Source organism: Photinus pyralis, unplaced genomic scaffold (assembly GCF_008802855.1).
Source record: "Photinus pyralis isolate 1611_PpyrPB1 unplaced genomic scaffold, Ppyr1.3 Ppyr1.4_LG1, whole genome shotgun sequence".
Taxonomy (NCBI): domain Eukaryota; kingdom Metazoa; phylum Arthropoda; class Insecta; order Coleoptera; family Lampyridae; genus Photinus; species Photinus pyralis.
The window spans coordinates 48,613,421-48,629,864 of NW_022170249.1; the positions used below are offsets into that span (position 1 = coordinate 48,613,421).

Here is a 16,444-nt window from a genome sequence, read left to right on the forward strand (position 1 = left end):
CTTTGTTACAGGTTTTATTGGGATTTGTGCATGTTGCTGCTTCTAGTAGCGAATCTTATAATTCTACCAGTGGCCATCAGCTTTTTCAACGACGATCTCAGCATGCGATGGATTGCCTTTAATTGTCTTTCCGACACAATATTTCTTATCGATATCGTTGTCAATTTTAGAACAGGTGAGTTTTTAACAACGAGGTATCGTACCTCAAAATGTCTGTTAAAACGAATACTATTTCTCCGAAATGCGACAGTTTCGATTATAAGATCATAATGATGGACCTACATCAATTGATAGATTTGTTAATTATGTAATTTGAAGAATGGCCGGCCAGTAACGTTAATTTCCTGTAATAGTGGACAACGTTGTTATACAGCAACCACGTGAATTAGTATTAGTTTTATGGAATTTTTAAGTAATGGTGCGTGTACACGGGTTTGGATCGCCATCAACTATTTGTATTGTGTAACAGCTTATTTACATTTACAAAATTACAAAATGAGGTTGAATCTCTAACGGCACTGGCAAAAATTTCAATATAACAATCAAATTTTGTATCCACGGCTAGCTCAGTATTAAAAAATGTTCTCATACCCCTTATCATGCGGAAGTTTGACCTCTTATCTCCTCTAAAAATCAGAAATAACTTACAGTCTTACAGGTTTTCATAACTTTTAAATTGATAAGAATGTAAGTCAATGCGAGGGATTTTTTGGTGTGTCGCAACCCAGTCGTGTCCTGACCAAAATTTAGAAAGGAAAAAGGTATTAAACGCTTTAATTTGAGCTAGCTAGGAAGGTATCTGTTTGGTGGTACATTTTTACCCCATACAACATACCATTACACACAGGAACATAATGTTGGGTTAATAGAGCAACCTTGGCGAAAGCCCTAGCCACTTAAAAACAAACAAAAATACAATACAATGATTACAAAGTTTACATGGCACTGAAAAGCTGTACTTTTTAACTGAACCAACGCCTCTTTTTTTCCTTGTTGATTTCTCACCTGTTAACTTTCCTGCTGCACTTCTCCTAAACCATCCTTCACCCAATTTATTTTACAACTAATCCTAATTAAATGTGTTATAAATGCAATAGGACTTTCCTATGTTAAAGGGGTTTGAAGTGTTTGATACTTCTCAATTGTATTATAGAATATAGGTGATCTATTTCGTTTTCTAATGATATGTTTTGTTGTAGGTATTATGCAACAGGATAACGCCGAACAAGTGATTTTAGATCCGAAACTAATAGCCAGACATTATTTAAGGACGTGGTTTTTCCTCGACCTTATATCGTCCATACCTTTAGATTATATATTTCTAATATTTAACCAAGTAAGTAGAGTTTAATTTTAATGTTTATACTAATTGAAACAGTTAACATTTAACGTGCGCTTTGCATCTGTATGCAAGTAATTTTTGTTTGAATCCAACCACTTTAGACAAATAAAATTTAAAAAAATCTGGAGGTTGGACCAATATTGTATTATAACCGTTGTTGTGTGTAATAATGATTCTGTAGATCTGTTGGGAGTCTTTGATCACTAGCGAATTACCAAAAAGTTAAACCTCTGTTCCAGGATTTTGGGGAGAGTTTTCAGATCCTCCATGCCGGCCGCGCGCTACGGATATTACGGCTTGCAAAACTCCTTTCACTCGTTCGCCTTCTACGACTGTCCCGTTTGGTGCGATACGTCAGCCAATGGGAAGAAGTCTATGTAAGTACAAAGAACAAATACGTTTTTTTGTATCACCGACACGCGCTCATGCTTTCATGCGTTGTGGAGTATCATCAACCCATTATAGTATAATTAAAATAATTTATTGTTAAATTTCTTATCTAAACTCATCTGTAATATGGGTTTTAGATCAGAAATGCCAAACTATGTAATATAAAGCGCTGGAGTTTATGTCAGCTTTTGCTATAAGCTCAGGCGTGCTTGGAATGAGGCTAAGTTTTTTGCACTGTGTCATTTTAAAACTTTGCACTTGCGCTTATAAGATATACCTACGATATTGTATTTCATTCTTCTGCAGTTGGAGAGTTGTTTATACTGCGTCTTCCACTGCATTTGATACCCGAATGTAGATCAAGTAGAGAACGTAATCTCTCGCCTAGTAGTATAAACTGCTTCTTTCAAATAGTTTGGCTCTGTAACCCTATTTTCTACTTTTATGACTATTTTGATTTTACGTTTACTGCCAAATACAAGCAAAAACATACAGCAAAATGAAACTTAACTATAGCTTGCTAAGAAATACGAACTAGAGCACAATTGATTGTAGTACTTTTATTTTACGCCAATTCTGTTTGAAATATAAAAACGAAAGCCACGCAGTTTTTAACTATAAAACAAGCAAAATCAATCATTTTTCAACTTATTTCAATAATTGAGTGAATCAGAAGTAGGATTATTTTAAAATTCAATTCCGAAATGCACTCCGTTGTCGGAATTGCTACACGGAACGTCTGTTAAATAATGTATTTATGATATTCTCACCCTCGGAACACATCATACAGAGCTCTGCTTTATTTAGTAGATATGCTGTTGCCGCGTATCAATTCAGACAACGTACCAACTTATTTCATTCAGCGATTTTTCACTTTATCATTTGATGAATACAGAACGAAGTTAATAAATGTAGTTCCTTCCATTGTAATTATGAATGAATGCAGTGAGTGCTATACCTTTTTACAAACTAAACAAAAGTCAAGTAGCGGGTGAAGTTTGTTGATGAAATAAACGAAATGTTCGTACTAAGTTTAAGTACAATTAAACAACTTTTCAGCCGCTACTTGAGTACTGGACCACGTATTCCATATACCAGTGTAGCAACGTAGCTAGTCAGAAAAGTAGGAAGTTGATAGAGGTGTTTGGGTCGCAGATACCCATGTACCAGCACCCCTCTGGGCGGCAAGCAGAGTACGCGCCCGACGGTACCCCAATTACCCCACCTAGAGACAGGACCACCGAGGTGCTACACCAATCTCTTTCTTTCTGTCTATCTGTTTCCACCTCGTGCTGCTGTCATGTTTGGAAAACTGCCAAGTGTTATGACTTTTTTTTAAGCATTGACGGCTGTCCGGGGTATTTGGAATGTGTGTGTTAGCGCGATAGTTCAATGTAACGTTTAGTGACTCGTCTGATGGTTTGTTGTGCGCCAACTTATTGATTATTATTGAATTTGTTGGATAATTCATGGATCATTAGTATTATTTAAGGACAACTAATGGATTAACTTAAACTGTTTGTTTAGTCCTTAAATAATAGTAAAACAGTCTATGAGAAGACCTGCATGGTACAATTTAGAAGGAATGTCGATAGAAAACAATTGAAGGTTTGCTTTAGAACATAAAGGTCTAAAGGGCGATTTACGCATGTGAAGGTGCACAACAAATTGTATGTTTGTTGGGATTTTAAGGTGATGTTCCTGCTCAGTTTATGCATCGTACACAACAAGTAGAGTTTTTTGGGGTCGTATCATTTCTTTAATGTAGCTGTACATATTGATACATTACGTAAATATCATCTTTGTGAACGTAAGTTATAAGTGTTGAATGTTAGTATATTAGAACCCATAGAATCCAATAAAATTATAAGATACTTTAACGGTGCAAGACAGACTATACACACGTATAACACAAGCACAGAAAAGCAAATTTTTTACAATTTTTGTTTTTTTTTCTATATTAGTACCCTCTTCGTTTCTAACAGTTACAGTATATCTTTAGATGCCAACATCTTCATTAGGAGATAGTTATTTCCAAACCTGTAGCTATAAAGTTGATCTGCCTAATAGACACTGCCTGTTTTTATTATACTTACATTAGATATAGATAGGAAAAAAAATTACAATTGATATCGTTTTTATTGTTTATAAAATGTTTCTTAAGGTTACTTACCGAACAAGGTACTGATACATTTTGACATTTAAGTATTGTATTGCTACGATTTGAGGTAAACTTCTGTGGCGGTACTAAAAATCCTTCTTTACATTAACACGGTACCTTTATGAAAACTCTAAGTAAGAAGAAGTCCCAGGTTTAGATCGATGTTGATAATGTTATCGTTTGGAAGAACCTTAGCGCATTTAACTCGCTTCATGTCAAAATAGTTTAACAACTATTTCATTTAAATAATTTGACGTTATACATTTATAAAAACGACTTAAAGTTTCTAAGCCTGTAACTTTGGGAAATATCTATAGCAGCTTACAAACTTTAAATATTTAAATATTTTTGTGCGTTGAGCTTTCGAGCGGTACTATTCTCATTTTCTGAGAGTTAGTAGTAAAACGGAAAAATGAACGATTTTATTGCTCGGGCTTCAAAGTTGCTGCTCGTATATCTTTTAAAAACTTTTGTTAGATATTCCATCGCGTTAGAAAATTTCGAGGTAGTCATAGAATGATGAGATGACTTACAGACATGTTTCAGATGCATTTTGAATATAAAAATATAGCAATTAAACACCAAATGTCCTGTTTAACACAATATGTCAATCACTACATATGCAGAACTACACGTAAAAATTTGAGCATGTAAAATTGACTTTACGTAAATGTATGGTTATAGTTACAAATAAGGTGGGTGGTTCACCTTTATGTCATTAGCATCTTGTTTAGAAACCATGATCAAAGAATTAACTGTCACTTTTTCAAGCTTTCTTTAAGCCTGTAAATATGCGCATTCATTTTCATAGAGATTGAGATCCAAACAAAAGGTAAGTATCTTTACTAAATGTTGAGATTCTAAATTGAATCCGAACCATTCTCAAGCTGTACATTAAATGGCTCTGAAAAGACAAAACTTGTATGGATGATAGACATAAGTGTTCGCACCACCTCCAATATCCTAAGAGTTTCTGTCTACCTGGCACCTGTAGAGCTAAATAGTGCCATTACGTACGTGGTCCATTTCCGCTTTACCATCATTTGTGTCTGTCTGTCTGTTTATCCGGACAACGTACTATTTAATGCAAAAAATTACTAATTATTCCATAATCAAACGATGCCAATCAGAATCTGGAACCATCCAACACATAGAATCGGATTACTCGTCTGGGTAAATTATTGAATGTCTTATGTATCAGTTACCTGTACGGTCGAATTTTCTAAGATTCGTTTATACACATTGTCGCGATTTTGTTTCACACTAATGTATAATCGAATCTAAATTGTTAACAAGAACTAACTAAACGTTTAATTTTTTTAATTGCTACGTTGTCCAAAGTTGTATATATGTTCATATGTTCAGTATACCATTAAGTGTAAGAATTGCTATGCGTGCTCTGTAATGCCGCTTTCGCACTGCACTAGTTCTATAACAACTTAATACTAACCTCTAATGCTCTCTACTAAATATATAATCGTTCTTCCGGTGCCGAGCGTGCAAAGCTTTCTCTACTACTGTATGTTCTTCGCTTTTTTCTAGATCTTGCAGAATCTCCAAAAAAAGCGAACGGAAAGAAGGGGGCGCCTCAGTTCGGAGCCCGAAAAGTCTAAAACAAGCAATCTCGTCTTTAAGGTAACCCGCTTAGGGCTGCTGGCTTGCATGACCGATCCGCGGCGCCGCCTCTGCTTCCGCCTGAGCCACTTCAGCAGCAGGTGCACGCCCAAAACTTGGACTGGCTAATTTACTTTACAAAAATTGGACCTGCCAAGTATTGGCTGACATCATACGCAGTTCCCCTTACTGCTGTCGTATTTCCCATTACAGTTCTTAGCTTTTACTTATTGCATGGTGTTGCACAATCTTTTGCTAGATTTCTTTGTGTAGGAGAATCGTAGCACTTTGAATGTTGTGTAATAGGTACCTACACCGGTTCGGTTGCATGTATTCTTTGTTGCAGTAAAAGGTAAGTGGTTTAACTGAAGGTAGTAGGCTTGAATGAAAACTAACAACTACTTATAACTTCTTTCTCTACAACTTTCTATATGACCCTTCTGGATACAGAAGTTGTACTAAATCGCTCGATACTCGATTTAGAGATACTGTGGCTAAAATTAACTAAATCGAAGAATTGCCTACTACGTACAAACTTTCGTTACAAATGGTGCTTGGTACATGGATGAGAAATAATACTTGTTTGTATGAGTAACCATTTTGAATACCTGAACTAAGTTTATGCTTTTTTAATTAGGAACCTTAAGTTGCTTTCTGCATAAGAGTTTAAGGCACTGCTTACGCTTAACAGCAGTTTTCGTTACCAGTTGATGAAGATTTGAAGATAGAGTTTTACAGCTGCTTCTTTTCATTATTTCGATAACACCTTGTATTTGTATTGTTTGATTTTTTAGCGTATGAGGCGTTACGTTTGTAATTATTATTATATATTAAAAACTAGTAGTGGAAAATATTCGTTCAAAATGATTATTTACATCCAATATTCTAGCATGAATCGCACATTTAGAGAGCACAAGGAAAATTGAAGGGAAGTGTAAAAATCATCTTGAACGAGCTTACAAGTTAATTAATAAACATCATAATAGATTAACGTTTACGATTACAGTTCCTCAACATGGCCAGTGTGTTTATGAGAATTTTCAATTTGATCTGCATGATGTTGCTCATTGGACACTGGTCTGGTTGTCTGCAATTTCTCGTGCCGATGCTTCAGGGATTTCCATCAAATTCTTGGGTCGCAATCAACGAACTGGAAGTAGGCTCTATCACATGTCGGTCTGTTTTTGACTTATCCATTTGTGTTTTAGCACGCGTTTTGGTTGGAACAGTATTCGTGGGCGCTGTTTAAGGCCATGTCTCATATGCTATGCATTGGGTATGGTCGGTTTCCACCACAGTCCCTGACAGATATGTGGCTTACAATGTTGTCGATGATATCAGGAGCGACATGTTACGCGCTGTTTCTAGGCCACGCTACAAATCTTATTCAAAGTTTGGACTCGTCGCGTAGACAGTATCGTGAAAAGGTACTTAAGGGTGTGCTGGCTGCGGTGTCTGCTAAAAGCCTTAATGCATGAAGTTTTTTTGTGTTTTTCTTTGTATTTTAAAACGCTTCTAATTTTTGCTTTCGAATAGAAGTAGTTAACGAAACTATTTCAATAGTTCATTTAGTATTTTTTGTTTCCTAATATTTTTGTGAAACTCGTTCTCTTCATTTTGACGTCTTTGATGATTACCCACAACATTTTGAGCCAGTTTTAGAATAGAAGAGTGCATAGGAGTTTTCCAAAGTATATGTATAGACGGGAGCAAACAAAGAAGGAAACATGTGAATTTTTGTGCCACCCCATCATTTCAAAACACTTCTGGGTATTAACACTTTACTTCACCATAGACGGTATGTGCATGTTTCTCACTGCGTTAGGAAACCAAATTTTGATCGGGGAAAAAATTCGAATCGATGATCGCTGCACGTACTGCATGGGCAAAACATATCACATGTTACCTACCTCAATCATTTTTAACGTCTATGGTATACAGTTGACCTCTGTCAACTTTTCTATACTAATTTAAAATGGCACAAAGTGAAAGGTAGAATAAATATTAACTACAGATCAGAATGTCTCGGGTCTGCGTTCTGATATTTATTCATATCGAACACTTTCCTTTTATACAAATAAACGTGGAAGAAGCGGGTAATACTCATACCTAGTTACCACTTTTATTCGTAAGGGAGTTGTAAGTAGGTGTGAAAACAAGTGGGAGTTATTTAGGTATTTTGAACATTTTCAAGGCGTGGCCCAAAGCGAAAGTTCTGAAGGGGACACGGGCTAACTTTCTCAGCACCTACCACCCCCTTTTAATAAAAGTGCTCGCTTATTTAAGTCTTCCAACTGGACAATTTCTTTATAGAAAATATGTATGTTTAACTTATTTACATCGATACGACGTTTACGGCGCGTCGTGATCGTAAATTCTTGTTTGAGAGTTCAATATTTTACATACGAAAGCATTGAGAGCTAGTTTAATAAACTGGTGCTATTTGTTTTTATCTGAGCTTGTCGGCAAAAATTTTTTTTGTGAATATCGATTTGCGTTTCTCTAAAAGCTGCAATAAGCACATAATTATATAAATATTTGCATGGTTCGTGCAAAGTGCAGCGATTACCGTAACTTATTTTTGCACTTACAGGATCAAAGCGGCTATTTAATCTCTTTTCAGTTAATCTTTTACCACTAAACGCACACCATCTATGAAACATTGCGGCTTGATTCATTGCTGTTTCAAATAAAATGTTTCATTTAACGTACAAAAAACAGCAATCATATAATCACATGGGAAAAAATTCATTTAGAATGTCACAGACAAGAGCGGAGCCATTAATGCTCCTTAAATGTTTAAAAACTAATCTAGGCGACGTGTATGCGTTCTCAGGAGACTTAAATAAACAAGTTCTGTTCTTCACTAGCACTACAAAATATCCCTAATTCAAAATCACGTAATAGAAATATTATAGTTTCTAATTAAATGTCCCAGAAATGTTTCTGTACGAAACGTCTGAAACGTCTAATGTGGACGGTTCCCGTTAGCACTTTTTTTATAGGATTAAATACTGTTATATTAGCATTTCCATAACACCCTAGATGTAGAAACCACAGGATACTAATTTCTTGTGGGCGTCATATTGGATTTTTATGGAATGAGATAGAGGACAAAAAGTATACATTCTCGAACCCGAATTCGAACCAGGGACCGCAGTCGAGCTTCTACTCCACTGCACCGAATGGGCCGGCGGTGGTAGTCCTGAAAAGAAATGCTTCATACTTGTCAAATACTGGAAAATATGATCGTTACTATGTATGAAGATCATTTTAATGCAATAACCCGCAGCTAGGTTTTGACTGTTGCCCACCCCTTGAAAATCTTCACAATAATATCATCCTCTAAGGATTTCAAACACGAATAGCAACTCCCCATTGTATTTTCATACGTACGTACTATTTAGGTGTTTTGGTATTAACTTTGTGTATAGTATTTTGATAGTATTAGAATGCATAATTGATTAAAGTATGTTCTTTCGACGTGGGCATTCTACTGCATGACTTATGACGATACTTTGAAGTATTACCTAAAGTAAGACACATACATTAATGTTACACTTCTTTACAAACAATTTGGTACCTAACTTCTTCACACCACACACAAGTGTTTTAAAATACACAACACTAAATTCAACAACATAATTAAACACACGTCACAGATGACACTAAGAGCTGCAGCCTACCCCAATAATTTTCTTATACACGTTATGTATCTGCATAAAATAGGTAAAGCAAGTTGAGGAGTATATGGCGTATCGAAAACTTCCGAGAGAGATGAGGCAACGAATCACGGAGTATTTCGAGCATCGATATCAGGGAAAATTCTTCGACGAGGAATGTATCTTGGGAGAATTATCCGAAAAATTACGAGAAGATGTTATCAATTACAACTGCAGATCGCTTGTTGCTTCGGTTCCATTTTTTGCAAATGCAGATTCAAACTTTGTGTCTGATGTTGTAACCAAGTTAAAATATGAAGTCTTCCAGCCTGGTATGTAAACATAATTTGCTTTGGAAATTAATGTTCTTAATTTCAGGTGATATTATAATAAAGGAAGGAACAATCGGTTCAAAGATGTACTTCATTCAAGAAGGTATTGTCGATATAGTAATGGCGAATGGGGACGTGGCGACGAGTCTGAGTGATGGTTCCTATTTTGGTGAAATTTGTTTACTAACTAATGCACGGCGCGTCGCATCCGTCCGTGCTGAAACCTACTGTAATTTATTTTCTCTGTCGGTCGATCATTTTAATGCAGTACTCGATCAGTACCCACTCATGCGCCGTACGATGGAATCGGTTGCCGCGGAGAGGTCAGTGCGTTGGTTGGTATAAATAACCTCAGTGGTTTTATTGAATTATACTTACTAATTGTTTCATCGCTTCTCTAATGTCTGCACTCATGTAGATTTTTTTTGTAAATTAGTACTTTCATGGTGATGGTTACCATTTTGTGCTCTGTTTTAATTTTCCTTTTTTTGAATTTTTTAATTTGTATTGTTAGCAAAACATACTTAAATTTGGTTTGACATTTTTAAGTATTTTCCATTTCACCTACAGTATATCAAGATGGCACCGCGTTCACCTACAGTTAACATTATATTTTGTGTCCTCTCCATAATTTAATATTCCTTAAAAAACACGTCCTCAGCAACGAATGTGTGATAATCCCTATTTTCGTGTAAACTAGGACACTTAATTGGAAACCACCATTTAACTAGCTGGTCTGGACTAATGTCGACGATGCGGATGTCCCCTTTCTTGATAGGTATCTAAAAACTAGTTGCGCTTGGACCTAAGTTTCATAATTCTCTCATTTTCAGTGCACAAACATCTATCGCTTTAAAAAAAATAAAAGCGGTTATGTAAGTAAACCCTCTTGCAAATTATGGATCATTTGACACCTTGTTCTATTTAAAAAGTTATGGGTGTTGCAACCTCTAGGACCGAGTTAAGGTTAAAAGACTTACTTTTGTAAAAAAAAATGGGCCCCTTTTGATATAAAGATCGATTGATTATTGGATGTTTGTCAAATCATTTATTTTACAGAGGGGGGTACACACTTTGCAGCAAGTGCGGCGGTTGCGTGGAATGTTATTCTACTCACGAAGCATTCCAAGAAACCAAGGATTCGAAGAATCATTACGATTTGAAGAATTGAAATAATTTCAAGGATTGGAAAAAACAAATATCCGAAAAATTTTAATAATATAAAGAAGATTTTGGAAATTGCAATAATTTGAATATAGGGATGACTCTGAAAAATCTTAAAGATTTGAAGAAGCCTTAGGTAAAAAGAAGCGCTCTTTAGATGCTTGTGTGAGGATTGAATTTTCGTGCTATGGAATGAAGCGGGACGGTGAAACCAAATGCATATGGCTCAAGAGCTCGTATAATTAAATTAATTCATATTCACATTGAATGGAAGTACTTAATGTGGTATTGCGCCAGGTCAGCCATTGATTGACATTCATTGACAGGTACAAACAGTAGAAAAGACGGTCAAAATCAGTAGCCAGTGCGCATGGAACTATTACCAAAGAGGTATAGAAGTTATCGTTAGATAACGATATCGTGCAAAACCTTCAAGATGGCAATTGAGTCACAAAGTAGCAGGCATTCATCTGGTTTTTAGCACATTTTCCAAAAGGAAAATGAACGCTATTGTCCGCACTTTGTCCGTCTGTACCACTACTAGTCCTCCAGTTTAAGCTTTTTTGTTGCGGTTTCATTCTTATACGGTGTAGTACAGCCCAGAGACCAGAACGATAAACATTTATGTGGATTGGTCACTTCCTTCCCGAGTTATTACTGATTCTGCGGGAAGAAAAATGCGCTTTCGTCGGTCGCGAGTGACCACGTTTTTCACTTGTTCAGTTTCAGGCTAATTTCAAACATACCTACCAACTCACTCTGTTAAAAAAGGGAGAGGGTCCCCAAGTTTAAATACATACAAGCAATAACATTCGCATTTTTACTTTTCCGCCTATCCTCTGTCCCAGGATAGTAACCACCGGGAGCTTGTTCCCTCCGGAAATTATGGTTTAATGGTTCATGTATAAAATACGAAGCATATAAATCTACTATGTCAAAGTAGGTTTAACAAAATTTGTAATTTTTAAAAAGGGCTACACCTTAATTAATTAATTAATGGAAGAGGGGTTGTCGATCCTGTAAAAAAAGTGTAATTTTTTCACTTGAGAAGGCTTATACTTTTATGTGTACTTAAAGGGTGGCTTATGAATTCCGTGAACAAAATCAAAGAAATAAAAATGTTTCTAGTATGTTTTAGTATACTAAAAAAATTACATCCCTTGCAATATACGAGTCTTTATCTGAAATCTTTTTACAACATTTTTATTTTTGAAAAGGGGGAAGATATACTTTTAACTGCATTTAAACGGTGGGTTATGGACTTCGTAAACAAAATCAAACAAGGAAACAAGAAATACAGAACTCACAATATACGAATCGTTATGTACAAGGGAGTTTTTATTTGAAAAAATTCTAATTTTTTAACCGGAGACCAAACTAGGAAACAAAAATGTTTCAAGTATATTAGAGAAAAATTACAACCCTCGCAATAGACGGATCGTTATGGTAAGAGGATTGAATCAATTTTTCACTCAACGGTAAAAGTGATTTTTTACAAAAAATTCTAACTTTTGAGACGGGGGAACTATACTTTTATGTGCACTTAAAGGGGGGCTTTTAAATGAATCGAGAAATTAGTACAAAAATAAAACAGAATAAAAAATTATTTGTAAATTAATAATTATGCAGATAGATGGAAATCCATAGTTACTTTGGATAATAATCTTTTTCTGGAAAAGACCTGCCACCCCTGCTATACTTTATCCCGGTTACGGGGTTTACCATTTGTCTGTCGGTTCGTGATACTGATATACCTATACCCTATTAAATAGCTCGCGGTTTCCAAGTACTTTCAGCGCACCTATAAGGGATTACGAAAATCAAATTGACAGGTGAACGCAGCGCCAGTTTGCAAGATTTACTTTATAGTATGTGTTAACCTATTTTGCTAGGTTTTTCTCATATACCTTTCATGTTCTTATTCATTGAAGCTTCTAAATTAGAATAGATGCATATTGGTCAGTTAGGCGCATGTGTATCGCCTATTTCAACTGTGTTTTGATTTTTATTTATTATTTGAGAGGTTTCGACACCAAAGTGCCTTGCAATTGATCACATATAATACAATAATCTCAATAAGTAAGTACAACAAGCGATGCGATTAAACTAATTCAATAAAACACACACTTTACACTGTTTTATTTGACACCTATCTTTTCTTCTATCTCGCACAAATACCACATTTGAAGCTTTTGTTAATTATTTTGCACGTAGTAGCCAAAGTCATTACATCTGCTAAATCACCAAGGTGAACATACGAATCCTTTCAGGTTAAACAAAATTGGGAAAAATCCAAATTTAGTTGCGCATAAAGAAGAAGATCTGGGAAGTGAAAGTAAGACAATTAATGCGGTCGTAAATGCGCTCGCCGCGGAGGCAGATCACGTGAATGGTTCCGATGAGTCCGTGGCTAGGCTGCACGTTAGTGATCGAAGTTTACACGAATTAGGAAGAACGTTAAAGAGATTAACCCTTCCAAGGCCTAAATCCGAAAATAATTTTGCATCGCAAGATATTCCTTTACAGCGAGGTAGTGAAAATAATGGCCGACCATCCTTCCATAAATCAGATACATTTCATAAAGAATCCACTTTTCAATGACGTCACTCCACGCACTAGTGCTCTGTGCTTACTGACTGTCTGTGCCAACTGCTGATGATTATGAAACTAATTATTGACAAGTCTAACAGTTAGCACAGATCACTAATGACTAGAAACCGACACCAAATTGGAGTGCTAGTGCGTGCTGCTTCGCTGTGTCTTTCTACAAGCAATACGTGCAAAGGACACTGCGCTACAATTGTGCAATATTAGTAATTACATTAAGTTAGCTTGAAACATTAGGTGCTCAATTAGTTATCTAATTACCTGAAAATTACAGGTCTGATTTTTGGTTTGTTTCAATTCAGAAAACCTTGTCAGTCGGAATTTTTTATTACCTACAAATGATTGTTCACTTAATTGTATACATAATCAAAAAATGGCAATACTATGCTTAAAGAAAATATATAACTATTTTTAAATCGATCTTATATTTTGCCATATTTTGTACCCATCATATAAATGTGATATCTGTAACATACGCCCAGTCCTAAATACAAACGTCAGTTCACGGAGTACTTACAACAAAGGCTTAGTCGAAACATTTGTCAACAAAAAATTTATATCTATCATAAGTACGCACAATTGTATTTTCATTACGAACGTGGTTAATAGAACTTTTTTTCGTTTGCTGAGAAAATAAAACCAAAAATCAGTCTTAAAGTAGCACACAGGATCACCTGATACTAAGTCCTTTGCAAATTAGTATCGGTAGAAAATCAGGAGTAATAGCCAAGTAGTTCCAACTTATAGGCCTAAATAAAGAAAGAAAATAGGAAATGACAATGTTTTCCCCTCCCTACTAAGGAACTAGCCAGTTTAATCGAGACTCCCGAGCGACTTATTTTATTTTTCAGTTTATTTAGGTGTGATTTTCCAAAGTAATAATTTAGACATTTGTATGTAATTTATTTTCTAGCGTTTTATACAGGTAATAACAGAAAAACGAACGTTTTATTTAGATTTAATGTATATTTACCGTTGATGTTTCTTTATTTAATTTAGAGGTCTGGAACTTTTTATTTTGGAGACACGTTTTGTACATTATGTAAATATTAAATAAACGTCAGTGTGGCTAGATCCTAGTCAGTTAAATTTATTGATATAAGAGAGACTCCAGACATTGTTAGCTGTGATCTTACTAAGTGAATGTCTTATCATTATAATGGAGATCTATGTTCGAGCGATTTATGCGTTTATAGATTTAGTTGTTTACTTTCTTCTATTTATTTTTTTACTGTATAAGAAACGGAACTCATGCAATGTGCTTGCAATATTTTCTCTGTAAGTGGTCTACCTATACTTAAGTACAATTTCTCCATGCCATCAAACTATATTAATAAATCAAATTCTACTTTCTTAAAATCGACACGTTTGGATTAATTTCGACCGAAGAAAAATAAAATGTTTCACAAAATATCAAAAAATGGATTTTCATACTACTCTAGTGATATTTACTTTTTAAATATGTACAGTAATTATAAGTGTAGATGACTGATATCAATATTAACGTGTTATTTAGTAGAGTTACTGCTATAAATTCATATGTGCACTAATTTTCTGCTTTAATTTTGAAAAACAAGTTACAATTAAAAATAATATTCAGTAAACCGTTTATTTTATAAGTGGAACTCTCATTTAAAGTCTATTGGAACGTTTCTTGGTTAAATTTATATGCACATTGTTTCGGGCAGTAACACGAAAACCATAGACAAATTTTATGATAAGTAGATAATATAAACGATATCAATTATATCATAATTTATGTTAAAATTAGTTCTTCTAATTCTTGCCATAAAAGAAATTCTAGCCTAGACTGAAGTTATATATGCTTTGTTAAATACGTATGTAGTTTATAATATAGATTTTTTTGTTAAATCGTGAATAAGTAGTCACTACGTATGAAAAACACTGCAGAGCTAAAGAATTTACTACTTGATATTTTTTACCAAAAGTGCTCATGCTGTTATCAAATAATCTAGAGAATATATTTGATTGGAGATGATACTTTTCGATACAGTGTTTTGTTTCCCTATTTTTCTCCTTGTTATTCATTGTAACCGATTTACGATAAAGCTCTCCATTCATATTTACATGTTACATTTTTCAATATTGTTTATGTTAATTTTCGTATTTATTTGAAAACATGTAAATAATGTAGAAAAGTGCCTCTTTTAAATTGCGCATAGCTATACTCTCTTGGTCAACTATTAGAGTAAATTATTTAAGTGTTTTAACTGTTGTTATAATTTGGTTTATAAGTGAATAAAGCTGCATTTTTACAGTTTACAGTTCATTTACAATTTAACGGTTACGGTCCGGTTTCGGTTCTAAAAAAAATAACGGTTCGGTTCTGCGCATTTTTTCGGTCCATAACGGTGCTTTTCGGTCTTAAGTCTTTTAGAAAGTATGGCATTCAAAAAACTCATTATAACAACGTGATTTGTTAATTAATAGGTGTGAAAATGAAAAAGTAATGAATACCAAAATGTGAGCTAATTTACAACAACAAGGGGAATAAAGGAGGAAGAGAGGAATATGTATTTAAACTTAATTTGTTAATAAAACACAGAAAAAATACACAAAAAGTTATAGAAAAAAATTTTGTTAAACCGAACCCTAAAAAACCGAAAAAAATAAGGGTTCCGATTCTCAATAAGTTTCCATTTCTGAAGGAATAACGGTTTCGGCTCGGTTTTTGGTACTAAAAAAATTCCGGTTTCGGTCTGGTTTTCGATTCTTTTACAGTCCGGTCCGGGTCCCTGGTACCTATACACATTAAATCTTTACCGCACGTCTCTTATTACGCCAAATCAATGTACCAAATAACAGTCGTTACAATTATTACTTTTACTTATTATTGTTTTTAGTTTTTATTACTTACAGTGTCCCAGGTTGGGTGGCAATGCATGGTTAACTCACGGTTCGTATAGGGACCGTGTGGGTAACTTTGTTATTATTGGCAGTTTCGCGTACCTACTCTTCATTGCCAAAAAATAAATTTTTCATACGTAGGTAGCTAGGTACTTACATCAAATATTCCATTTCACTAATCATATTTAAACAGCGAAGTATATTGTTTCGTTGCTAAAAGCAGAGCAGCTTCTCCGCTTCTTTTGATTTCTTATCTGTATTGACTAACCCGTTTGTATACAACCAGTCCAGCATACTAATAAAA

The 16,444-nt window shown here is 34.8% G+C and overlaps 1 protein-coding gene across 8 annotated transcripts in view; it reads left to right on the forward strand.

Annotated features, from left to right (window-relative positions):
- The window catches only part of LOC116160251 (potassium/sodium hyperpolarization-activated cyclic nucleotide-gated channel 2), a 33,114-nt gene extending 18,599 nt beyond the window's left edge, over window positions 1–14,515 (forward strand). Inside the window, exons 2-10 of one of the 8 annotated variants that reach the window (XM_031473402.1) lie at window positions 12–175; window positions 1,200–1,336; window positions 1,576–1,719; window positions 5,436–5,528; window positions 6,514–6,663; window positions 6,716–6,934; window positions 9,237–9,501; window positions 9,548–9,836; window positions 12,936–14,515. In XM_031473402.1, coding sequence (XP_031329262.1) covers window positions 31–175; window positions 1,200–1,336; window positions 1,576–1,719; window positions 5,436–5,528; window positions 6,514–6,663; window positions 6,716–6,934; window positions 9,237–9,501; window positions 9,548–9,836; window positions 12,936–13,266 — 1,773 coding nt within the window. In that variant the 5' untranslated portion in view covers window positions 12–30 and the 3' untranslated portion in view covers window positions 13,267–14,515. Of the gene's footprint in view, window positions 1–11; window positions 176–1,199; window positions 1,337–1,575; window positions 1,720–2,395; window positions 2,978–5,435; window positions 5,529–6,513; window positions 6,664–6,715; window positions 6,935–9,236; window positions 9,502–9,547; window positions 9,837–12,935 lie in introns of those variants that run through there. The other 7 variants (XM_031473403.1, XM_031473409.1, XM_031473405.1 and 4 more) reach the window with 7 other exon arrangements.
- The last annotated feature ends 1,929 nt before the right edge of the window (window positions 14,516–16,444 follow it).